The 26209-nt window shown below is 44.9% G+C and overlaps 1 protein-coding gene across 1 annotated transcript; it reads left to right on the forward strand.

Moving 5' to 3' along the window:
- The first annotated feature begins 356 nt into the window (after window positions 1-356).
- LOC144109441 (SPRY domain-containing protein 3-like) lies at window positions 357-25548 on the forward strand. Its single transcript, XM_077642233.1, has 10 exons — window positions 357-497; window positions 756-888; window positions 5150-5347; window positions 6351-6495; window positions 7013-7201; window positions 12141-12290; window positions 18995-19052; window positions 20802-20864; window positions 23896-24053; window positions 25275-25548. The coding sequence occupies exons 2-10, from the start codon at window positions 779-781 to the stop codon at window positions 25407-25409; spliced, it is 1206 nt and encodes a 401-aa protein (XP_077498359.1). The 5' UTR covers window positions 357-497; window positions 756-778; the 3' UTR covers window positions 25410-25548.
- The last annotated feature ends 661 nt before the right edge of the window (window positions 25549-26209 follow it).

The following is a 26209-nucleotide window of genomic DNA, read 5'->3' on the forward strand; positions in this document are numbered from 1 at the left end:
GAACGGAGCTGTGGCAAAACCTGCTCACTCAACAGGCTTTGTTCTAGGAGCATTTTCGACAAGCAAGCGAGATCGCATTGTTATTTGGTAACACGTTCTTTTAACCGTCTTGAATCGGTATTGCGATGTACCGATCTAATAAATCCGATTTAAGCAATTCAAATTTCGCGGTATTTTGGTTTTGTGGTTGCACAAAAAAAAAAGAGCTACAACATGTTCCGTGCATTTTCTAGGTTGCAACACGCTTTAAAATTTTAAATAAAACATTAGTAGCAGTAAACAGTTACAACAACAGCAAAATACGATTCCGTGAATTTCCGAAACTACCCCTACCTATTCCTCTACAGCAGAACTCTCCGCCATCTCCGCTCTGCGTGTGTTGCTGAAGCCAGCTGAAGCTCTATGGTTCCCTGCGTGCGATTGCTAGTGAGCGCTTGTACTTGCGTGAGGTAGTTGCAATTCTTACTGAATTAGTCGCTGTAATGTGATCCTTCTCGGTAAGTGAAGACTCATATTCACCGACATCTACGCACGCATTGCGTTGAAGGTCGCTGTCATAATACGCCGCGCAATCATAGGTTTGCTTTAGGGCGCGTTGAGAACGGCAGACATCTGAATGCGCGCTGTTCCGCGATGCTCAGCAGTGACAGCCGGTTGAACGCGTAGCTCTTATCGTTACGGATTTCGCGCTTTCTTGCCGCCTACGAGCAATATCTGGTCGCAAGTTGTCATGCTGTCGGACGATCGAAACGCAGGGTAGACGCGCGCGAGTTCTGCGATGGAGATCGAACGGCGGTTGCCTGCGGCGGGCGATCAAGCCTTGAAGCCAAGCATGGACATGCGACAGCTCTTCGTCGACAACATCACCGTCGAGGGTGACATGCTGTGGTAAGTGCGTGCTCAGCACACATAACCACATTGCGCGCATTTTTGTTTTTATTTTTTCACATTCGTGAAAGTTTGTACGAAGTGCATGCGAAGCCGTACTCCGCTTTTCATCATCTGGCCTGATCTCGCTGGGTTTATAAACGCTTGTATTCCGGCGCAATTCGCTAATCGAATGTTCCAGCGTTGTAATTTTTCTTCGTACGTATACGTGCCGGAGAGGCACAGTGCGAGCGCACAGGCGAATAAACTAGCGTCGAGGCGCAGTGCCGCTTAGCTACCAGTTCTTTATTCCACTGCATTTTCGGATAGGCACAACGAGCAACATTAAGATAGTGTATAAGAAAACAACAAAAAAAGTAAGGTGATTAGGGAACGGCTAGATGTGATAGCTTTTTGCGAAGGATAGCGCATCAATCAGTGAGCAGATCAGGTTCGATTGCTTATCTCTTATTAGCGTATGTGACAAGGGAAACAACAGAAGCTAACTTTATAGATTTGATTGCAAAATGTGTTAGCTTGGGCAGGGCGCTCAGTCTGAAGGATATGCAAGTTTTATTTGGTAAGCTTATGGCACAAGCTTTGCGATAATCTTTGTGCTTTGCTTTGCATTCTGGAATATATCAGAATAAAAAATTAGTTGTTAGTAAGTGGTATGGGCTCGAGGTGTTCCTTTCGCTCTTGCCTTCATATGTGTACGGTCAGGCCGGAATGAAGCGCAGACATGCAAATGCCATACTTTTCCACTTTGCAACGAGGCATTCCATTGAAACCGGTTTGTGAATATATACTTTGGTAGACCTTTTAAACCCTTGATTATGAATCAGTCTAGTTGTGTACTGCAGCTGAGAGTGCACAAGTAAGATGTTTTGTTTTCATGACAGGCGCTGTTCACATTTCATACTGGCCTGACTACATGCCGCATGTACATCTTATAGGTCAACAACCAGTCACAAAAGGGGTGTCAATGACACACTGACCATGGCTTATTGGCTATGAATGGGAACCCAGATGGAGCCAGCTCACATTGCTTCACTTTAAAAAGAAGAATTGGTCTTTGTGTTTGCAGCAGACAGCAGCGTATCATTCAGATGGTTCTGTTGTCTGGGAACGTGTGGAATCCAAATCTTGAGAAATTGCTGTAGCTAGTCTTGGTCATAGCAAAGGAACCTTTTGTCTCGTGCCAATCGCTGGGGTTAAGCATTATTATTAATAAAATCAAGTAAAAACATATGATGGGCACTATCACCAAAATCTTGTTTTCTTTGCTGCTTGGGATTTTTTGTTCTCTCATACACGGCTGTAGAAATGTGTTCTTGGTAGTCCTTTGTGGCTGCATAAAAGTGCAATACCCACTGGCTAGAAAACGGGTACAGTCTAGCCCACTTATAACGAACCTGACGGTCATGCATATTTTGTTTGTTGTATCCGAAGTTCGCAATAAGTGAACTTGGCCTATTATGACCAAAAAATTCAGTCAGACAAAAGTGATGTTTATTTATTTAAAAAAAAAACGTTTTGCTTGTCTGTTTCTTCAAAGCAGACCTTATCAAGCCACTTTGTAAGTTCTCCATTGCAGTCATGTACTCCTGACTGAGACCCCTGCTGCAGACGAGCCGCTTTAGGGACATGATAATACCTGTAGCGATTGAGGCATTCACAGCAGCTGGTGTAAGGTCGGCATCTTTGTCTTCAATACTTGACAAAATTAAAACTGTAAAATGCAGCGGTGAAGCTCCTGCGCACAGAATGTACAGTATGCGTTACTTTTGTGTAAAGCGCTGGAGCAGCGCATTTGGCTCCAAATAAAGTGTCACTACGCTGCATCTACTAGGTTCTTGAAGCAACCTTCACGCAGAATTGGAGCCGTGTAGACTTACAAATAGGTTGGGAACTAGCACTTTACCCGGAAACCACCGGCTACTGTTTGATTTTAGTTTTCATGAATTGATGCGCACTGCGCCACCGCTCTACACTGTAGTGTGACGCAGACTGTCTGCAGCCAGTTGTGCTCTGCCTGCAAGTGGGAGTGCCGAAGGAGGAATTTTGATTGGGCAGGCAACGCACTGTATGTGACCGAAAGGGCTAGCAAGACATGCCTCTTGTTTGGTATTCGAACTTCTCAAATAGCTGCCGTCAATTGATCACCGGTCATGTGCAGTAGTTTTGCTTTTGGAGCTGCTGCTGTATCACACTTACCATACGCATCTGCTTGCCCAGCCAGCACGCATGCTCACAGAGATTAAACTTGTAGGCATGCTGGGATGTGCTTGACTGGAGCCTAACTGCAGTTTCAATTCTGCCATTTTTCTTCTTCTTTTTTTTTCACAGTCTGGGGGGGGGGGGGTTCACATTCTTCAACATGGGAACTGGGAGATGCGCTCCAGCCACCGCCCTGGCAGGAAATGCGCCTTTTTAGACTGTGAGGGCGCGTCATAACCGAGTGGTGCGGCCATGGTTGTTGGTTTTATCCGAGACACAGTGCCATAGCACTAATGCACTTTGACTGTAATAATATTTTGACGGTAACTCCCCCTTCGTTCGTAATAAGCGAGTGTTCGTTATAACTGTGGCCATTATAAGTGGGCTCGGCTGTATAACCTTTCATGTTATAGAGGATGCTACTGTTGACAACAGACATCATGCTGTAGGAGCCGTTATTTGTTGATTATTGGGGCATTGCGATCCCTCATGTACAGTATTGACATGTTCTTTTCAGCACTTGAAGAGAGGCTGCAGCATCACTGCATTTTGTGTTGCGCTAAAGTAGGTTAGTTTAAGCACTGCAAAAGAAGTGGATTGAACAGATGTGGGGGCTGGCTGTTCTCATACGAGAAATATGAACTTGGTATCCTAACTAAGCCACAAATTTACGTGGTAGTTAAGAGAAAGCTAGCTAGTCGGGTGGAATATTTGTAATTGTGCCACTTTGTCAATACTTCTTCCGCCAGGACAGCCCTCTGGAATGTTACTTGCAGTGCAGTTGCCTCTCTTTGTTGATGGTGTAGCTGGTGCCATTTACGGAAGCTTCTTGTAACCAGACGTGCCAAAATGATTTGTTGTAATCAAAGAAACTGTTTATGTTGTGACTCTCTAGGGTTGACAGTGTCCAGCTATGTTAGAAATATGCTTTAAATAAGAACTATTGCTAATATGATATGCTTTAAGAGGAAACGATTAACTACAACCGTGGACTATATTGTGCACCGTACAAAAAAGGGACAGGTTTTGGCTCTAACTTTGACTGCATTGCCAAGAAAAGTTGTCACCGAGTATAGGCACTTTCTCTCTATCATACTGTAGTCCAGCATATCAATGGGCACGTTTCATAGACTCTGCACTTTTCCTTGGCACTGCTGGAGCTGTATGACTTACTGCATGCCCAGGCTAGGACCAAGGCTGGCTCAGGCTGTGAAGCTGGGTGTGGCTAAATGCATGGAAGCTTGGTTGAGTTCGTTTACGGTGCAGCAAATGGGGATAGAAAAGCAGGAGCCACATGTTTTTATCAGCAATTTTGCTTTGGGTGATGAAGCAGTTGATTCAGCTATTGATAATGTTATTGATTCAGATAAAGCAGCAATTTAGCCATTGCTTTCACTTCCCCCTGAAGAATGGTGAAAAGTCTGGGAAGTTTTTTTAACAGCCCATATGCAAGCCATTTTTGATGCTTCTCTGTTGAACCTTCAGCTAGAAGGACACTGTAGCTATCAGTGAAGTCTGCTTGACATGCCTAGACAATGTTTCAGTGTGCCCAGATACGAATTACTGCATGTAGTCAAATGCATCAAGCACTTGATGTTGAACTGAGCATGCCGACATAAGCAGGCTCTCATCAGTGAGTGCTTTTGGTTCAGTGCAGCAGTTGGCCATACGTCACGCAGAACAAAAGTATCGTCAAGAGGCGATTGTGTGACAAAATTGTCCCTGCATGTTGGTGATGATCATTTGATGTTAATGGTAACTTGACCAAAGGGAACCAGAGTCGACGTGTTGGTCTGCACAAGGAATGGTCAAACACCCATTTCCCCCAAGCATTTCATTCCTGAGGGGAGAGAGGGGTGAAAAAAAAGCTTGTACCCAATGGAAAACCCACGGGTGCCTGGAGACTTTGGGTATCGAGCCCTGCATTTCCGACCCATGAGGTGGCTGCTTGAACCACTAGGGCATCACTGCAGTCAACATCTCACGGTGTATTGCATCTGTTTTCAGTGTTGTTGCCAGTTTGAATGTTTGCGTGCTGTCGCATTTTTTTTTATTTCCACAGCTATGATGCAGACAGCGAGGGTGGTCCAGGTTTGTACGTGGGAGTGGAACCGGCCACCCCGTCGCGTGCCTACTTTGAGGTGGAGCTCTTGGGCTTGGGCATAGCTGACCTGCTACTGGGGTTCCTCTCGCCCCATGGCACCCTCACTCAACATTGGGACTCGGCGTTGCCGCTTGCTTGCCGGGTCAGCAAGGGCAGGTGAGATTGTCACACAAAGCGCATTCCGTGATGTGTTATTGAGCGCCCTTTATTGTTATTGAATACCTTTGAACTCAACTGAAGTAATTGCTTGTATGTGGCAATGGCTTCTGAGTGAGGGTGAAATGTAGAAAATTAACTGACATGCCAAGATTTCAGCATACACTAAAGAACCCCAGGCAGTCAGATTTTTTTCAAAGCCCTCTGTTGTGGCTTTCTTGTACCTCTTGATGCGGCTCTTGTCTACCACTTGTGAAATGCTTCAAAGTAATCCTTAGCTTGGTGGTCCCTGTGTTAATGCGTGAGCAGATGGGAACATCATACCCATCAGTTCCACGCATATGTTCACATTTTGCTGGCTCCTGACATGCTGTTTGTCACCAGAGGATTCAACCTACAGAACAGCTCAGGCCAAGATGCCTCATTGTGTAAGACCGTTGCAGTGAGTCACTTTTTATGTTATGGGTTGCAGAGGTAGAAAGTAAAGCATTGTTTTTCGGTGATTGTTGCAAACAGAGGCACACACCTTATCTTTCTGTGGTGTTTTTGACTTGACTGGACACAGTACTGTTTGTTTATTGTCTATTTCTTGATCAGCGGCTAGGACAGCGCAAGCTTAGCAATTTGTTAAAACACTGCGAAGGGACAGAAAAATAGACATGACACTAGTGCCTTTTACTTTTTCTTTGGTGTTTTTTTTTTTCACTCTTATAACGGCATTTTATGGCATGTAGGGTTCAGTGCTCCAAAGCTGCACTTGCGGCTGTGGGAATGCCTTGGTGGGCTTTAGGCTACTAATTCCAACCACATAGGGGTTCTTAACGTGTGCTGACATCGCGGAGCACATAGGCATGCTTTGCATTTCGCCCCCATTGAAATGTGACTGTCGTGGCGAGGATTCGACCTTGTGTCCTTGGTCTCGGCAGTCAAACACCAAAGCCACTGAATAGGTACCAACTCACCCTATTGTCCTCTTTTGCTGACACTGAGTGACCCTTTGCAGGCTGTCGGAATGCCAAAGCTACAAGCCTGGCGTGGCGTGCGGTCCGGGTGACCGAGTGGGCTGTGGTCTCTTCTTTGACCCCAAAGTGCGCTTCTGCAACTGGGGCACTGTAGTCACCTTCTTCGTAACGCACAATGGCAAAGAGGTCAGTCATTCCACCAACAGAGCTGCAAAACTAGTGTACATCTCAGTTAAATACTGGTGACTTGTTTTTGCGGCAGTCTGTAGTGCAGTAGTGGTTTCAAAGCAGAGCTTTGTAAATTGCTTTCCATGTTTCGCTACAATGACGGTATGTTCACCCTTCGTCCAATTGGTTGTACATGTTGTGGTGTCATGCCCATGTCCTCATCTATTCTGTGCACACTTTCAGTACTTCAGAGAGCAGTAAAATCAGTATTCATAAGTAGTAAATTAAATGAATAAAATTTTTTTCTGAACATTTGTTTATTCACAAGCATTTGTAATAAATGTATGCATACAAGCATACAAACATAAACACTTTAAAAAATTTACACTACCCGGCGGCCCCGGGTAGTGTGACGGAACAGAAGACGAATTGCGCAATGGCGTGGGCAGGAGTGCTCGCGCCAGGCCGTCCGCCATTAAAATACATTCTGTAGCCATCTGTCTTGCTGTCACGCAACAATATCACTCCCTTGCAGGTAGCAAGGTCAACATCACTCGTGTCCGGCCGTCTTCACCCGGCCGTGGTGTTGAGGGATTCGGGACAGCAGGTGCGTCTCCTGGGTGAGGGCCGACCTTCATGCGCTTCCGCAGAGGACGGCTTCATGTGTGTCGACTCGAACGAGGATGACTGGCTCCGTCTGCACGACGTACACCTCAATGGGCCGGTAAGTGTTGTACCTGTCACAATATCCTCACTTCTGCCTGTGTACTGCCGCTTGCGTTGCTAATAGAGAAGGTTAACCATTTGCCGCTTTGCACTTCCATGAAAGTCTTCACCACTTTGAAGTAAAAATCGACTACGCTGGTATTGAGTCTTGATCAATTAATATCTTGCTTTGGTGTACCAGTTTCACTTGTGTTGTTTATGTTTCATTTGAAGCTTGAAGTTTATTCATTGTTAAACAGGTTACAAACGCGCAATAAAGCAGGAGCTAAAGGCATAGCCTGACAGGGGCTCCTGCCCTATCGAGCAGTAACGGCAGGCAAGGTGCAATTTCAAACAGAACTTGCAAGCATATACCATACATATTGTACAGACAGCAAACGTTGAAAGTGAACATAGAAAGAACTGTAAAAACACTAACAAGCATATACAATACATCAAATATACGTAGCACACGTTTAACCAGAAAGTTCAATTATTGTATTTTTACAAGGCAACACCAGCAGAAATTATAAAGTTAATTATTTATTATTTCACTCTCCAGCAGGAATCTTCTGAGTGATTTCTTTGAAATACGTGCCCTGAAATCAATCCTGTTTCCTAGGTTTTTTAGAAATAGGGGGACTTGCTAGTTTTAAGTGTTGCGTGCCATAGTTTGCACGTATGCGTGGTGTTCTAAGTGTTTCTTTTCATAAGCAGTATCGACGTGGTGTCTGAGGCCCAACGTTATCGTATAGTTTATAGTACATGCTGTTAGTATATGTGCAGTTTTGAAATGGTGGTTGATAAACTAGAAAAAATGAAATGTTAACCGCAGAGAAAAAGAACAGCCTCCACGGAAGGCCACATACAGAAAGAAAAACTGTGTGGAAAGAATTAGATAACTTATGGGTTACTGAGCGCAATCTTCAAATGTGATCGGTCCTACATGTGCCATTGATAGACAAAGGTTTCTGCTCCAAACATCGGCCGGTTTTATTGAAGGCTGAGTTAGAATTTGTCCCCATGAGGCAGTGGCACACAGCACACACATTAATGACATATCTGACTTTGCGGTGGTTGTGGTGATGATGTGAAGAAATAAATAGGAGGTATTCACATGACGTCATCCGCAAGGGGCGCTAGCGGCCGGCGCGGCATTCACCATGTTGGTGGTCGCGCGCGCGGCAGCCACAGCATTTACCTCGCTTGTTATGTGTGAAATGTGAGTGTATTTAGCATCTCGCCGCAGATCATTTCTGTCCGACCCGTAACACCGTGTGACTGAGTGGATACGCCGTGAACTGCATGAAGCAGAAAAGAGCGGGCACGCTAAAAATGTTACACTTTGTGGAAACGTCGACCCGTAGGAATGTGCAGGTGCCAGCGTGGTGTGCGACGTACTACAAGACGGCTGCCGTGCGTTGAATTCACCGATATTGAGGTTTGCCTTGTGCACGGCGTAAGTTTGCCAACAGGCCAAGGAATTAAAGCATGCAAATCTATGAGAGGGTGCAATTGCTTGACAAGCGGTCGAGCCCAACATCCGTGTTGAGGGTGCCGACGGCCGAAGTGCCGTTTTTCACCTAGGTGAGTAGTTAAACGTGTCTGTTCGTTTAGCTAGCTTAACTTGTCATCTCTGTCTGCTGAAAGTGACGTGTTACTACTGAATGTAGCGGAATCGCTGCACATCGCGTTGCTGCGAACCAGCCTACAGATTCCAGGTCTTGTGCGCTGGAAGCAACGCTACGTTCTTACAATCAAACCTGCAAAACATTCTTGCAATGTCTGCCATTCGTGCTGCGAGTGCATGACAATATTTGCTCGACCATTTTGTCGCGTAAATAAAGCAGCTATGACGCAATATGCCTTTTTGCTGAAACAATGAGGCTTCGGCAGTTCGCGGACTACAGCCGCTGGAAATATGAATTTCTGCAGTGTCAGTGTAGGAATATGGGTAATTAATCATGTGCTGTGTTATCCACGATGTGTCCTGCATGAGTAGCTGACAGTTATGAACTGATATTAAAAGCTGCAAGTCGTGTACATTCTTGCGTGCAATGCAGCCGGCCTGTTTTGCTGCCGAGTTGCGGCACGCAGCTCGGTTAAATTACGGCACAGAATTCTGCTGCAAACTCTATGCACAATAAGCGTTCCACAAAGAAAAGTGGACGTTGACGCATTTAACAACGTGCAAAGATGCTACGGATCACTAACAATACAGGCCGGATACCTCACGGCGTACCGTGACTCTGCGCGAGCTGGCCTGAAACGACCGCAAACATGGCGCGTTTGCCGCGGCGACGCTCGCGCCGTCTGGTAGCGCAGCCTCAGTGAATACCTCCTATAGTACTATGTTGATTCATGTTGAGGAGAAACCAAGTTTATTGTAATTTCATTGCCAGACCTTGTACAGATCATAGTCTATGTCTGTCTTCTGCAGCATTTAAAAACAAAAATGCATCAGTTTGACAGCCTAAGTGCTATTATAAATTGGAGAGTATTCATTGAGCTCTCTTGTAGAACTTTGTAGCAAGAACTGTGTCTCGAACTGTGTAGCAAGAGGGTGCTCTGAGCAGTCTTCTAAGTTGGCTTCTTTGTCCAAATCAGCTTCCTGCTGCCATTGATCAGATAATCTCACCAAGTTTTTTGTTCTTTTTATCTAGAACTCTTTGTAACATTGATTTAAATATGTACCATATTTACTCTTTTTTTTAACCTCGCATAAAAACATGCACCTAACCTTCAGGACCAGTGTTCAGCGTGTGACTGGCCAATGCCGTCAACAGTCGCGAATCGTCAGAATGCACCGTGATACTTGTACAAACAGAAGACTTTTCCACGCGGATAATGCTAAACACTGGCAACATGAACACGGGTGACTCAAGGACACAACTTGTTGACTGCGCGCTTTTATTAACGATGGATGGACTGATGGACGAGCAGGTTGATGTAAAATGTGAAATTCCAGCTCCTAAAAAAGATCTGTAAACTTTCTTTCCCCACGTATTGAACCCTTTCCCCGAATTGACATCAACTGTTCAAGTGTTCTGTCAAGTGTTCTGGGAAAAAAGTGTTTTTTTTTTTAGAACAGTTGACGTCAATTTGGGGAGAGGGTTCACTACAAGGGGGGAGAAAGTTTAAACAGATCTTTTGTAGGAGCTGGAATTTCACATTTTTTGTCCACCTGTTTGTCCATCCGTCCGGCCATCGTCAATAAAAGCGCGCGGTCGACAAGTTGCGTACTTGCATCACCCGTGTTCGTGTTGCCAGTGTTTAGCATTGTTCGCATGAAAAAGTCTTTTGTTTGCAGTATCACGGGGCGCGCTGACGATTTGCGGCTCTTGACGGCATTGGCCAGTCACAGCGAGATAAAGTGAACACACTGAACACTGGTCCGAAGGTTAGGTGCATGTTTTTTATGCGAGGGTAAAAAAATTCTCAACAACAAATCTGAGGAGTGGGTTCACTATGCAAGTTGGTTCATAACGTGAGTAAATATGGTTGTCTGCTGGTTGTGTACTGTATTTACACGAATGTAAGTCGACCCCCTCAGCCCTCCTATATCCTATGTGAGAAAAAAAACCAACTTGGAGGTCGTTTACACTTGGACTTTAATAATAGAACGTGATAGCACTATCCTGCGGCCTACACTTATCGCCAGCTGCTATCGGGCCGCGCGCGGGAGTGTCCGTGGGCACATTCCAAAACAAAAATGTATTAGTCACTGGACTACTTGTCCACACTTGCGCCATCGTCCTCACTAGCACTGCCATCGTGATAACTGCTGCAGTCCCACAGCTTGTTGTTCTAACATCGTTGTGCAACAAAATCCCGCACTTTGCAAACAGCCACATCATGACGTCATGTGGAACAGCTGAAAATTTTGCCTCGCTGCTGCTGCTACACCCGTATCACCCATTGCAAACGAACGAACTTGCTGTCCGGCTCGCAGTTCTTCGTTTCTTCGGTGTAAAGAATGACAGCCATCTTGAATGTAGCCGTGAACGAGCACCGGACGCTTACCGGACCTGGAGCACAAATGACGATTGACGGAGCACTGCATTAAAAACTTGATGGATGGCAGTCGTGAAATGTGTCAGAGCCAAAGAAAAACTACATGTGAGCAGCATCAGCTCTTCCGTCAGCTACCGACACTCCCCGGCACCGCTGCCGTTCCGAGTGGTCGTGCCGCCGCGCTTGGAACAGCAGCCTTTCCGTCACCTATCGACACTCCGTTGAGTGCCGAGTGCGCAGTTGAAAGTAAAAAAAAAACTAAGACGATGCTTAAGCTTCCCCTTTAAGCGATAGCGGGATCGGGCTTCCGCCGCATATCAGCAGTCGCAATCTGCAGCTACATGCGGGGAGGGGGTGCTGGTTTGCTGCCTATCGACAATCTCCATCAACGCCGAGCATGGGGAAGGGGTGCCGGTTCTGCGTGTTGACATAGCAGCTGCTTAAAAGCAAACACCAAGAGTGATGCGACGGAGCTATGCAGCAAAAATGCAACCACGCTGTAGCATCTCCGCTGTCTCATTTGGCTCGCCTTTATTTATGGTGCCATGCTTTTGCTTCGATTGTATGTCAAGCCGCCCACTTCGGATTATCAAATAAAGAAAACTAGGCCGACTTACAGTCGTGTAAATACTGTTTAACTAAATATGAATTTTAAGACAGTGTTGCATGTTTCTGAAGACTTGGAGACATATATCAAAGAGCACGGGGAAAGGTCATAGAGAAAAAGCTCTTGGGCCTACTATGATTGCGGAATTTCTTTGCCTGCATATGTGGGAACATTCAGAAATTGGAAATATATTTTGAATAAAGCTTACCGATCAGACTTTTGCACAGGTCTACGAGGATGTAAGGTATCAATAAAAAAAAGTTAATGGAAGATATCTTTCTGTGTGTAGCGAAGTAACAGTTATGAACACGAGGCTGCATTGGTGCTGCCTCTGTAGGTGCTGGAGTATGCGGGGCGTGGCACCAGCATGATCGACGTTGGCCTGGCCCAGACGCGGGCTCCCCTCAGCACCGCCAACCACTACTACGAGCTGGAGATCCTTGACCCTGGCGAGAAATGCTGCATCGCCATCGGACTTGCCCACAGGGTAGGGTATTTGATTTGATTTGATTTGATTTATTTGTTTCCTTTCTGGCACAGGAAGAGGAGCAAGAGCAAAAGCTGAAACGCCTGACGATGGCTCTTGCCCTGCATACAGTTTGGCCCAAACGCTTATTTAACATACCGTATTTACACGATTGTAAGTCGACTCGAATGTAAGTCGACCCCCCCCCCCCCCCCCCCCCCCCGGCCACGTTCTGATCAAGCTCGACCAATTATAGTTAAATTTCTGAACTTTAAATCTAAACTCGAAGCATTTCAGAATGCACATAAACTAAAAGATCTTACGGAACCAAAAGTTTGGCTAGACGAAGACTTCTCCCCGAAGGTTCTACATGCTCGGAAAAAGCTGCGCGACTTCGCTAAAGCAAATATCAGAGAAAACGAGCGCTATTCCGTGAGATTTGACAAGCTTCACATGAAAAATGGTGTTTACCGGTATGATTCGGCAACAGACAGCGTGAAAAAACTTCCTTCCAGGCATACGCCCCCCGACAATTGACAGTGTTCCGCAAAGAAAGCCAACCGTAACAAAATCAAACCAATCTCCTTGGTCTTGGCAAACTTCCGCAGCATACATAACAAAGTAGACGCACTTAAAGCCATTGCACATTCCTGCTCAGCTGATATCATCGTGGGCACGGAAACGTGGCTGACCGAAGACGTTGCATGTCACGACATCGCGCTTCCATCATCGTTTGTGTTATTTAGGAAAGATAGGGTTGATTCTCGACGAGGAGGAGGAGTGCTAATTGCGATTAACAAAGACTTTAATACATCTCTTATTCCTATCGACTCTCCCTTAGAAATAGTCTGGGTTTCTGCTCAACTTGGTCATATGCTTTGCATTATAGGCGCCTGTTATAGACCACCAAGTAGCCATCCTGAGTTTATTGAACTGTTAAACGACGCTATCGAGCAGATCCTTGCCAAGCACCCGAATTGCCTCCTATTTCTAGCTAGTGACTTTAACTTTCCTGCGATTAACTGGACGACGCTAACTGTTGAGTCCAAAAGTAACCGACAAGAGAACATTAACTTCCTTCATTTACTTCAATATCACCAGCTCACCCAAATTGTTCACGAGCCCACTCGCGGTAACCATATCCTGGACCTTATCCTAACAACCCATCCTGAACTCTCAGACATCCACGTCTTAGAAGAAATAAGTGACCACAAAGTTGTGCATTGTTCTCTTCTAATTCCACGGACCGACAAAACAAAAACCAAGAAGCTTATCTACAACTACGCACGTGCGGATGTTGAAAAAATGAACCTGTTGCTGGAAACTTTCACAAGCAGTTTTCAGGCCAATTTTCATAACCGCACGACTAATGAAAATTGGAAGTTGTTTCGTGAGAAACTCAGAGAAATTGAAGATTCATGCGTGCCAAAACGAATGATAAGCACACGTACTAACGATCCTTGGTTCACTGCAGATGTCAATAGGGCACTAAATAGGAAGAAAAGAGCATTTAGAAAAGCGGTTCGATCAAAGGAAGCTACAGACTGGGAAAGCTACAAAAACATTTCCAAAATAGCTGAGAAACAAATTTCTGAAGCCAAAGACAAATACTTTAATTTTACACTTCCTAGTTTGATCAGAACTGACCCCAAGAAATTTTGGAACACTGTTAACCCTAAAAGCGCTAGTACGGTTCCTGTTCTTTTGGATGTAAACGGCAGCCCCCTACCTATAGAACAATGTGCAGAGCAATTCAATAGCCACTTTTCACAAGTTTTTACGGACGAATTGCCCATTTACAATCCTCTCCTGCTTCCTGAGGCCCATATCCAGATTCCCTTTTCACCCATTCACATATCTGCGCTTGGCGTGGCTCGTGCAATTGAACGCCTACCTCACCACACTAGCCCAGGACCCGATGGTATCAACGCGAAACTGTTAAAGATAACCTGCCAGCACACAGCTTTCCTGCTATCTCTCATTTTCCAGCAGTCACTCGATACGACATGTGTGCCAGAAGATTGGAGGTCCGCTTATGTAATCCCGGTATTTAAATCTGGAGACAGGTCCGTTCCTAATAATTACAGGCCGATTTCACTAACCTCGATATGTTGCAAGGTACTCGAACACATAATATACACTAACATTATGACTCATCTTAACCAGAACAACTTGCTTCATAACAACCAGCATGGCTTCCGCAAACATTTATCGTGTCAGACACAGTTATTTGAGTTAATAACGGACCTTCATCAAGCAATCGATTCTTCCCTCTACATTGACTCCATCTTCATTGACTTCTCTAAAGCCTTTGATCGCGTGCCTCATAACCGCCTGATAATAAAAATACGAAACCTGCAGCTGGACCAACATACCACGCAGTGGATTAACGCATTTCTAACAAATCGCTTTCAGTCAGTTAAGTTAGGGAGCTTCTCATCAAGACGTACAGGTGTTGATTCAGGAGTTCCCCAGGGTACGGTGCTGGGTCCACTGCTTTTCTTAATATATATTAATGACATCACGTCGAACATAACATCCACAATACGATTATTTGCAGACGACTGTGTGATTTACCGAGCAATATCGAGCCCTTGCGACATCGTTGCTCTCCAGACTGATCTTGACGAGCTAACTCATTGGTGCGACAGGTGGCAAATGGTAATTAACGCAGATAAAACTAAACATATTAAGTTTACTTCCACTGCTAGCCCGAGTCCTAATGCCTACACAGTTAATAATACTATCATTGAAACTGCAGCGTCGGTAAAATACCTCGGTGTAAATTTTAACTCTAATTTATCCTGGAACACTCATATTGAACTGATCACTGCCAAAGCCCTAAAAAAACTTGGTCTTCTTAAACGCCGACTACACCTAGGCAACCAGGACACAAAACTGAATGCATTCAACATGCTAATCAGGCCTGCGATCGAATACGCGTCAGTGATCTGGAACCCTCATCATACCTATCTTATTAACATGTTGGAATCCATACAAAATAAGGCTGCTCGATTCATCCTTTCCCGTTACTCTAGATACCAAAGTGTAACAGCACTGAAAACATCGCTCCATCTCCCGCCTCTGGTCATGCGCAGAAAATTCAGCCGCTTATCTTTTTTCCACACTCTTTACCACAGCAACACACCATTTGCAAGTTCACATCTTCTCCCGGCACCGCACACATAGGCTCGTGTAGACCATATCAAGAAGACTAAACCCATTTTCGCTCGGACAGAACGATACAAGTACTCACCTTTGGTCCTGGCTATTGAAGAGTGGAATTTGCTTCCGTCTAGCATTGCGAATATCACTGGAACATCGTCATTTCAAACAGCTCTTTGGTCATACTTAGAAAATTCCTATGTAGAATGATGTGCGTTTCTAGTTTTGTGCGTTTTGTTTGCTTCAGTGTGTGCGTGTCGGCCCAAACGTTCCTCGAAATGTTAGATGCCATCCTTTGTAACTTCTGAAGGTGTAATTTTTGTTATTTTGATTGGTGGGATTTGTTACATGTGCATTTTTCCAAGCATCTGTTCATAGCCACTTTTTCCTATTATCTTGTACCCTACTTCTTAACTTGTTTATTTCTGTGTTCAGCCGTTTATGTTTTGTGTTGTATATTTAAGTTTTCCTTGATGAATCCCCCCCTATGTAATGCCCGCATTGGGCCTTTAGGGTATTGAATAAATAAATAAAATAAAAAAATATCCTATGTGAGAAAATAAAAAAAACTTGGTCGTCGTTTACGCTTGGCCTTTAATAATAGAATGTGATAGCACTATCCCGCGGCCTCCGCTTATCGCCAGCCGCTATCAGCTGCCGCGTGCGGGAGCGCCCGTGCGCACATTCCAAAACGAAAATGTATTATGTAGTCACTGGACTACTCGTCCACACTTGCGCCATCGTCCTGACTAGTGCTGCCGTCGTGATCGCTGCTTCGGTCCCACAGCTCGTCGTTCTAACATCGTCGTGCAGGGAAATCCCACACACTTCGCAAACAGCCTCATCACGACATTGCGTGGAACAGCTGAAAATTTTGCCTTGCTGCAGCTGCCACACCTGTATCACCTGTTTCGAACGGTGAACTTGCGGCCCGGCGCACAGTTCAGGTCTTCGGCGTAAAGAATGACGACCATCTTGAATGTAGCCGTGAATGAGCGCCGGGCGCTTACCGGACTCAGAGCACAAATGACGAAGCACTGCATTAAAAACTTGTGAAACGCAGCCCGCAGTAGTCAAATGTGCCAGAGCCAAAGAGAAACTACGCGTGAGCGGCGTCGGCTCTTCCATCGACTACCGACACTTCCCAATGCCGCTGCGGTTTCGAGTGGGAGTGCCATCGCGATTGGAACAGCGGCCCTTCCATCAACTATCGGGGCTCCCTTTAGCACCGAGTACGCAGTTGGAAGCAAACAAAAAAAAATTGGATGACGCCTATTAAGAGCAGTACGCGTATGCGTTATCGGGTCGCCGTCGCTTATCAGCAGACGCTATCTGCGGCCGCGTGTGGGAGTGGGCTGATGCCGGTTTGCTGCTTATCGACAGCCACCATCGGCCGCCTCGTGCGGCGTGGGGATGCTGGTTTGAGACATTAAACCCTAATAAACCAATTCAAATTAAATAGTTTTCGAGCCGTTCTGCTTTGACGCTCCTGGAAGGGGGCTCGCAATGAAGTATTGATGGAAATGTGAAAAATGGTAACTGTCGCTCTGTGCTCATGTCAACAGCTGATGACCATTGTACAGTCTTTAACCAAAGCAAGTTTATCACGATGAAGGCTGTTCTTATCAATTTTGTCGAGATCATTCGGTGATTCAAACTTCGGATAATTTGAACATTTTTTTCGGTTGCTTAGAATTTGAATGAATGAGCTTTTACTGTAGTGTCACCCACTCCGCATCCATCCCACGAGATTCACACCTAACTCGGGTAGCATTATTGTGAGCTTGAAATTCTTGCAAGACAGGTCAATGCTGGGTTCTGTAGAGGAGTTTTTCCTGCCTTTTGTCTTATATATGTAACGCCCGTTATTCTCGCGTTGTGTACTGCATATTTTTGATGCTCGTGTATGTTTTCAATGAAGATCACGGGTCGTGGCCCGTTCCCGAGTGCAGGCTACTGGCGCCTGTGTCTTCTTTGCAGCCAAGCACCACGTCCACGGGATTTTCAATCTATCCGACTCAGTGCCATAGCCACAATGTGCATTGCAACTGTCGCGCCGATCCCATTCGTGCTAAGCCACAGCTGCATGCACAGCTGCATGGTGCACAGCTGCGTGGTGCTGTTGTGTTTGCACTGTGCCATTTGTTTCACTTGTGCAACACCCTGCCATTTGTTTTAAAAATGGAGCTCATGCATCCTTCGGCGTTAGTGCAGGTTTGGTGTGCACTACAGGCAGAAACGTCGACGATGCTTCAGCCAACATGGCGGCTGATTAAAACTGGCCTGGCTCATAAGGATAAGATGTGACTCAGTCTGATTAATTTCTTCTGAGTGAGGCAGGCACCAGTATGTAAGAAAGCGTGGGTGGACTGGCGGGCATGAATGAAATATCGAGAGGGTTTGACGTGGAGACATTTAATTGAGCTTTTGAAGCTGCTTTCTAAAGAAAAATGGAGGGCCACACATCAGCAAATTTGAGCTACTATTCCTGAGAGTATGTGCAGTGTGTGTATGGGCTGTACAAGTAAACGATATATGACATATTTTGCAACGGTACCTCCTCTTCAATTATACAATGTAAAACTTAGAATTGACAACCTCTCAGATGCAGCTATGTGCCAATAATTACAATCTTAATTCTGTAGGGAATCTTTACACCACACTCAACCTTTTCTAGTGTTTGCCAGCCTAAGAGATTTGGAAACTAAAAGCTGCATGCTCCAGAGTGCTTCTAAACCAATTTTTTATTGGTCCAATGTGCTCCAGGTTCAAAATTTTAGTTGTCCAGACTGCTCCTAAACTGACGTTCTCTGTTCCAAAGTGCTTCAAATTGGAAATTTTAGTGCTCCAAAAATTGCTCCAAATTGCATTTTACCAGTAGCATCACTGAAATTACCACTTTCACAAAATTTCTGCAGTGAGTCAGCAATCCTACTTTAGCCAGAAGTGCACAAAAAAAAAAAAAGTTCCTAGCAAAAAAAATTCAACGGTGAAAAAGTGAGTGCTAAGTGCACTATAGCCAATCTGCCACCTCCACGAGTGCAGCCTCTCCAGACCACGTGGCTACGAACTGTGGGTGCAGCCAGGTAGACGGAGCCAAAAGAACGGATTTTGAGCATGTGTGTAGCACTGATGTAACACACACTAAGCTAGTCGTAATTAAAAGTGAAAAGGCCCAAACAAGTGCAGTAGTAAAAATTGGCACACCTGAAGGAGGAAAAATAATCGAAAAGGTAGGAAACTATCAGAGACCACTGCCATGGAGTCGGCTCAGTGAGGTGATTGCGTTTGAATGTTTCTTAATGTCAAGCGTAATGTGCGGGTATCTTATAGAGTGTATTGCACGCGAGCACCATGCATCTCGCATGTGTGCCCTTCCAGTTCTTATCTCAGAAAATTGAGCCATTTCTCTGCAATTCCTTTGAATGAAAGCATCCAGCACAATCGGAGTTTCTCAATTACGTTTGCTTAATGAATCCCTCGCGAGAGATGTGCTCTTATAAGCTGAGCGCTCTCTGCAGCAGGGCAGACCTAACTGTTGATCACATACCCATATGCAGGACTACCCCAGGCAGAGGCACCCTGGGTGGAACGGGGGGTCCATCGCCTATCATGCAGGTAAGCCAGAATTAATAGAGAAAGAGCGTATTGTTGTTGGGGGTCCGTTTCTACAAAGCAGTGCGTGAATTGGGGCCTGAGTGTCGACTCTTCTCAATGCACATAATGAGGATCGTGGTGTGAATGTTTGGAATGAATTCGTGCTCTGATTGCTGTGGTGAAGGGAATTTTTTTTTTGTGGTCGCTTGTTGTGTATGCTACTTTAGATACTAGCAGGACTGTAAGGAGGCATAATGCGCATTAGCAACAAAAGCTTATCGGACGCCGCGAGTTCTTGAAGGCAAATTTTTATAGTACTCCCTAGAGACCCATTGGCCTGGTATTGATACCAATGGGTTAAGCATGCGTGCCCCCAAATTTTGCTTGTATTTTCTGTGATTGATTTGTATTACTGTGCGGAAATAAATTTTTTTTCCCTGTGCACCCAAGTTCCATAAACTTTAGCTGCTGTCTGTACTTGTGTAGACCAGGATATCTGTTTTGTTTTTTTTGACTCTTATTCTTTACAGTGAAATTGAGTTACTGAATCAGCCCCACTGGATTGACTGGCAGATGCAAGAATACACAATGACCTTTGAAAATTTTCGAGTCAAAACGAAGTGATTTCTAGACCACAACGGTAGTGAGAGGTCTTCTCAGGATCCAGTTCTCCTTTTCTTCGAAGCTGATGGAATGCACAAGGGTCTCTGTGATGTGAAAGTATTGTTGCCAAGCTGTATTTCACGGGGTGATTAAATTTGAAGAGAGCTTAATTTAGCCGTGAGGGTACTCGTGTATAGTACATAGTTTGTAGCTGCACTGCTTGACCAGTTGTTATATCTTTTTCATCGCGGACACACATGCAGAAACCGAGAACAGTCAGTGTAGTAAACAGGGCACATAGCACTATCCTGTTTCTAGTTGAAGTGAAAAAAGATCCCATTCCCAGGTGAATTATTGAACTTGAAATCGCTCCATTCCAGCTGAAAAATGCTGTTTCCAGCTGGATTATTGAACTTGAAATCGTGTCCAGCTGGAACGGTTTTTTTTTAGCTGGATTATTGAACTTGAAATCGTGTCCAGCTGGAACGGTTTTTGCTTAGCTCCAGCTGGAAGCTCTTCCGCTTCTAGCTGGGAAATGTCACCGTAGCTGGGAAAGTGCTTTTGGTGCCCCTGACGAAAGTCTGCCATATCTCCACCTGGGTTTTATCATGGCACAGCTACATTACTGGTATAAACCAATTGGACTGCTGCCAGGACAGTCATGGGCACGTCTCATACAGACTGATAGTCTTTTAGAGGAATGCAGGCACAAGTGAAAATAGGCTGGTAAGTGGGTTGTGGGAGCTGCTTGAACCGGTGCTTGAAATACGCCAGCAAGTGAAAACTAGTGGAGTGATAACTGCATTCGCCCTGCTCATGTGTGTGTGCTGTTCACGTTGAAATGTGGTGACAGCTCAGAGATAGAATTGCAGCATGGATCGTCAGTAAAATAAAACATGATAACTGTGTTGCAGTGATAGAGCACAGCTGTCACTGTCATACCTTTTTTGTTTTCCACAAATGCTTAGTGACCTTCCAGCTAACCTCAAAATCATTCACAGCGAATTGCAGGGCTTCTCAAACCCACAGAATGAAGCTTGAACACTTGTGTGTAAATAAATGCGGATGTCTATAAGTTTGTATGTATTAGCACAGTTCATGCAAGCTGAGGGGAGCATGAGAATGTGTTTGTTCCGTCAGTGAGTGTGCGTGTTGCTGCTGTCGCAGATGATGGCAAGATTTTCGTTGGAAGCGGAGTGGGATCACGGTTTGGACCCAAGTGCCAGAAAGGTGATTCCCAGTTTTGCATGACTTTTAAAGTGCTGCTGAAGAATTGCCACTGTTGTTTAAAATGGGTGTAGATTCAAGAAAGTTTTGCAATTTTCTAGTTTTCTACTTGTCTGGTGTGTTTTGTGGCTTATCTGAGACAGACTGTAGAATGGCCAGAGCCATTGTAACAACAGGGTAACAACGTCCCAGGCATTCTCATTAGGGGAGGATGCTTAATTTGTAGTCAGGTTTGGTATTCATTATAATATCCGGGTATGCCATTTGTTTGTTTGCATAAGTAATTTTCAGAGCTTGTTGCTGGGAGTCTGAAATCTAGCATGAGGTATTGCTTAATCATGTATGACTGTACTGCTGGTAGACCTTTTTTATTTTTGCACAAGGAGATAATTAAGAATATTGCTGAGAACTTTGTATCTGTGCAGGTAGCGAAGGTTAGGATTCGGTGGGGAAAAAATATGAATCCTTTGTCCTCCTGGAGGGGGGCATATACGAAAGAAAAGGTGTGGAGAAGCCAGTGCCGTGCACTTGTGAAGAGTATATGAGGCCTGGAAGTGCCACCACACATAGTGACAGAAATGCGTTTTTTTCCTGATGGATCTGGGATTGATTAACTGCAACTGTGTCTGCAGCTCGCATGTACGTAGTTGTGTGGTGTAATGAAATGTGCAATTATTCAGCGTTTTCTCTGATTGTTTACCTATTTCAAGCCACGCAAAAACTTGCTTTGCTATATCCAATAATGTGTCGAAGTTTGCACGTTCGATGTCATTATTGCATTATATATAGGGCCCTTCATTTTTGGATTTAATTTTTTTCACAGAATTTGGAGGGTAAAAATCAGAGAAATATTTTGTTTGTTCAAATTGGGGTACAAATTGGGTTCTTCAGGAAAAAAAAATAAATCCCATATTTACTTGCCTAATGAACTCTGTCACCTAATTAACCTGCCTTACTCATTTGTTGTTGAGAATTTACTTTTATCTTTTTAAGTGTTTTTTTCTTAGCGCATTACTCAGTTATGCGCCATCCACAGCACAGACCTTTGCAGTGCACCAAGGTTCTGCGCTTCGATAGCGTCAAGGCATGTTAATCTTCTGATAAAAGCTCCTGCGGTGGTGGTGTGTTCGGAAAACTTGGTAAAGCGCCCAGACGCTGTGTGGCCTTAGCAGGAGCGCCGACGGTGATGGCTTGCTGGGTGCACTGCTGCGCACCCAGCTGTGCCACAGTATGCTTAGAGAGCCAGCGATTGCTCAGTCATCTGAGAGAAGCATAGAATGTTGTAAAACATCTACACTGAAATACTATGTAGGAAGCGGGACCTTCAGACCACCAAGCGATTTGAGGAGCTCGAGATCAGAATCAAAAATACCGAATCCCTCTTGCACCACAGCTAACACTCGAACATTCACATTACACACTCATAACCGTCCGGTGAGCTTTTTCTAACTTTGAAAAAAAAAAAAAACGCACACTGACTGTGAGGGCTGGTGTTCAGCATGTCTGCTTTACATTGACGCAATTGGCCGGCACCATCAACCATCACAAAATCGTCGGATTGCACCTTGATACAGCAAACACCTCTCAAAGCGAAAAATGCTAAACACTGACAACAGGAATGCGCCTGACCACGTGCTTTTTGTTGACAGACAGATGGTATGAAATTTTGGCTGCAAAAAAAAAATCCATCCAAAATTTCTTTCCTCACGTATTGAACCTTGTCCCCAAATTGATATCAACTTTTCTGATAAAAAGATGGGCTCATTACATGAGTAAATATAGTAATTTGGATTTTTTGGTCTTTTTTTTGCAACAAAAAAGCAATTTACTACAACCGGTTGTTTTAGTGCTGGACTTAACATACCCTGCTTTGGAGCGAAAGCTCCACTTCTCGCTTACAAATTTTGAAGGCCATGTTACGGCACAGATATGGCCTTGAAGCGGCCTCAGTTAATAAGAAACAGAAGAAAGTTGTGGTGTAGGTGGAAATAGAACTGGGGCCTCCGGCATGCGAGATGGGGATGCTTCCACTCCGCCAGAACTGTTAGACTTTGGAAGCGAATGAAGGCGCGTCTAGTGAATGCACAGATGTCTAAGAAATGTATCTTCGAGATATCTACTGAGGCGTGCATGACTAATTTAATTTTGAGCATGTAGATTATAGATATCCTAATTATGCGAGTAGCAAAGTACGTTTCCAGTAAATTTCCTTCGTGCATGGCCTGCAGTCGTAGCGCCATCATGCGGCGCCCACTGAAACCCCAACACGCAATTTACAGTGATGGTCCGGCAAATGGCGGGCATCTAGTGAATGCACAGATGTCTTAGAAACGTATCTTCGAGTTATGTACTGAGGCGCTCATGAATAATTTGATAATGAGCGTGTAAATTACAGATGTTCCAATTAAGCGAGTAGCGGAGTTGTCCGAAATGCACTCAACTTTACAGACGCTAAGCCGCATCTAGTTGCTTGATACACCATAGCTTTCGCTCTCTAGCCAGGTTCAACAGTAGATAAACCACAGCTAACTTTCTTTGCTCAATATATCACGGGAAGCTTTGAAATGGCAAGTTGCACTAGGTTGCACGTGACCTAAAGGTCAACTACATTTCACAGAGTCATTGTTTGGTTGATGAAACTGAAACCAAAACAGCCAGATAGAAGGAATTCAATTATAAATTATTTAGCAGTTCTAGGCGAATACCACATGATGATCCATGTGTTCTAATGTCTAAACACATGATCTGAAAGAAGAAGATAAGCAACTAAAATTAGGTGTCTGCAGTTCTTTAAACTGATCTTTAAAAAATCACTTCGGGGTGTCATAGAGAAAAAACACTTTAGGGTGCAAGAGTCGGGTAATCCCAAAGGGCCCTTACTGTATGTAACTTGAAGCATGGGCCAACCAACCAAAGCTTGCTTTTACTTTGTTTTATCTGATAATTACTATGCCAATGCTTATTATGATGAGGTTCTACTGTTCATCATTGTTATAGCGCCTGAAAATGTAATGATATATATGCCTCACTACAGGGGACATAATGGGCTGCGGCATCCTGTTTCCGCCTGAGTACGAAGATCCGGACGACTCCTTTAACAACGATAACCGGCCATGGGCGCTGGTGGACGATGACGAGGAGTATGACTTTTGGCGGGATGACGCACCTCCCCTTGCTGGCACTTCGGTACAGGTGAGGGGCAGAACACCTGTCGTGCAGCCGCTGCAGGAGTTTGAAGTCTCTTTTTTTTCATTGAGGGCGAGAGAGAGCTGGCAAACATATTGAAAAAGGCAGTGCCTTAGCAACCAGCTAAACTTAAATTAAATTGATTACAGTGCAGCGAGCTACAGAAAGGAAAATGATCGGTGTAACATTAAAGAGACCGGAAGAGAGCTGAGTGGGTCAGGGAACAAACGTGAGTCAGGCACGTATCCAAGACGAGGGGTCTTCCCCCCCCCCCCCCTCCCCCCAAATCAGGCTCTGCCCCTCCCCACATCAGTCCTCCTAAAAGTTTCTCGTTAACCATGCATTCAGAGGTACAAAAATTTCCTTAGGCCCCTCCTGAAAAAAATTTTCGGTTACGTGCCTGACATGGAATAATGATATCCTAGTTGAAATCAAAAGGAAGAAATGGGCATAGGCAGGGTGTGAATGCAAAGGTAAGGTAACCAATGGTTGTTAAGGGCAATGGACTGGATTCCAAGAAAAGGCAAACGTAGAAGGTTGGCAGCAGAATGTAAGGTGTGTGGGTGAACTTAGGAAGTTCTGGGCAGCGGATGAGAAGGTTTAACTGAGATCAAGGAAAAAGGCATTTTAACGCGGTAACGTTAAGGAGCTCACGTCGCAGAAAATCCGCCATCGGCATTGTCGGCGTCATTGACTGTGAGCGAAAACTTCATGAAAAATCCTCATAGAAGCAACCTAGGAGGCAGGTGGGTCACCTTGGTCACGTGAAATTGCGCTGTCATCACAACCTGCCCACCAGATTGTGAGAAAACTGCCCACCATGGCAGGTGTCAGCTAAATTAATGATTGGTCGCTCGGGAAGAGCAACCTGGATCGCACAAGGCGCACTGGCGGCAGCAGCTGCTATCATAGGGCACTGGCTTATCGCTTATCTGCTGCACCACTGTGCCAGAAGTGGTACAAAAGCTTCCAGCTATCTGTGGATATGAAGTAGAGAATGGCCAATTCTGTAAATGGGAATCACGCTATTGTGTCATATTCTTAAGGTGGAGCTTAATTGTCCCCTCCAATTTTTTTCCTGTAGTGGGTGTAGCCCGGTTACTTATGATAATGACTGTAGGCCCCGTCCAGGCTCATAGAGGAGTGCGGATATTAACATTCACATGCGCTTCAGGACGTGATACAGTTTAAAGTGTACAAACAGTTGCTGTACTCTAACCATTCCAGGTGTTTTTCACTCTAAATGGCGTCAACGTTGGCCGCCGAGAGGTAGCCATGCCAAAGGGCGGTCTCTACCCGACGGTTGGCATGCTGAGCTGCAGGGAAAAGGTCAAGGTCGACCTTCACCCCCTCACCGGCTGAGGGTGCGCCGTTCCGACTGCTGATGCTAGGAACTCGAGCGCTGGCGACAGACGCTGCAGAGTGTGTGTGCATCTGGTCCAGTTGCCCAGGGGATGCCTGATTAAAAGAATTTGTTAAGTTATGCAGTGAATCGTTTGACAGCACGAGGCATTGCTGCAAGATTCCTTCAGTGATTTCTTCAGTCCTAAAGTGATCGCCACCTCGTGGCGGTGTTGTTTTATGTTGACTATCTAGTTCATATTCGATTATTGATTATTTCCCAAGCTTCAGTTTATCTTGTCACTTGTTGATTCTTCTCAAGCACACAGCACAGAGGGAAACCTGATGCTGGCATGGCCGCAAGCAGATGACCACATAATGTCACATTATATACCTGGTCTTCTCTGGGATTGATAGCAAGAAAGGAAAAAGTAATCAGATGCATTTGAAGTGTTTGTGCCTGCCTGAAAAAAAAAAAAAATCAATCTTAAGGGAGTCATCACAAGAACTGGCAGAATGAAATATTCAGGTAATGTGTGGGGATGGCTATCTTTCCAAGCACCAGGTGCCACCATCATATTACTGGTATTGAGCTCCAGAACCTGTTAGGCCTTGACAGAGGATGAGATTTTTTCCCCACCCCATGCTGTCATTTGAGCAATTTGTTTTTATTGTTGTTGTTGTTGGAAAGTGAGTATCATGGTGCTCTTGAAACATTCATGCATAAGGAAGGAGAGCTTTGTCTCTTAAATGGTGACTTTGTGTTCCTCGTCATGCTTAATGCGACTGCACTTTCGTTTAAACTACTGTGCTATTTATGT

This window comes from Amblyomma americanum, chromosome 11 (genome assembly GCF_052857255.1).
Source record: "Amblyomma americanum isolate KBUSLIRL-KWMA chromosome 11, ASM5285725v1, whole genome shotgun sequence".
Lineage (NCBI taxonomy): Eukaryota > Metazoa > Arthropoda > Arachnida > Ixodida > Ixodidae > Amblyomma > Amblyomma americanum.

Coding starts and splice junctions, on each gene's coding strand:
- LOC144109441 (XM_077642233.1), top strand. CDS start 779: ATGGAGATCGAACGGCGGTTGCCTGCGGCGGGCGATCAAGCCTTGAAG. Junction 5,348..6,350: donor TGCCGGGTCAGCAAGGGCAG/GTGAGATTGTCA, acceptor GACCCTTTGCAG/GCTGTCGGAATGCCAAAGCT. Junction 19,053..20,801: donor GTCCATCGCCTATCATGCAG/GTAAGCCAGAAT, acceptor CTGCTGTCGCAG/ATGATGGCAAGATTTTCGTT.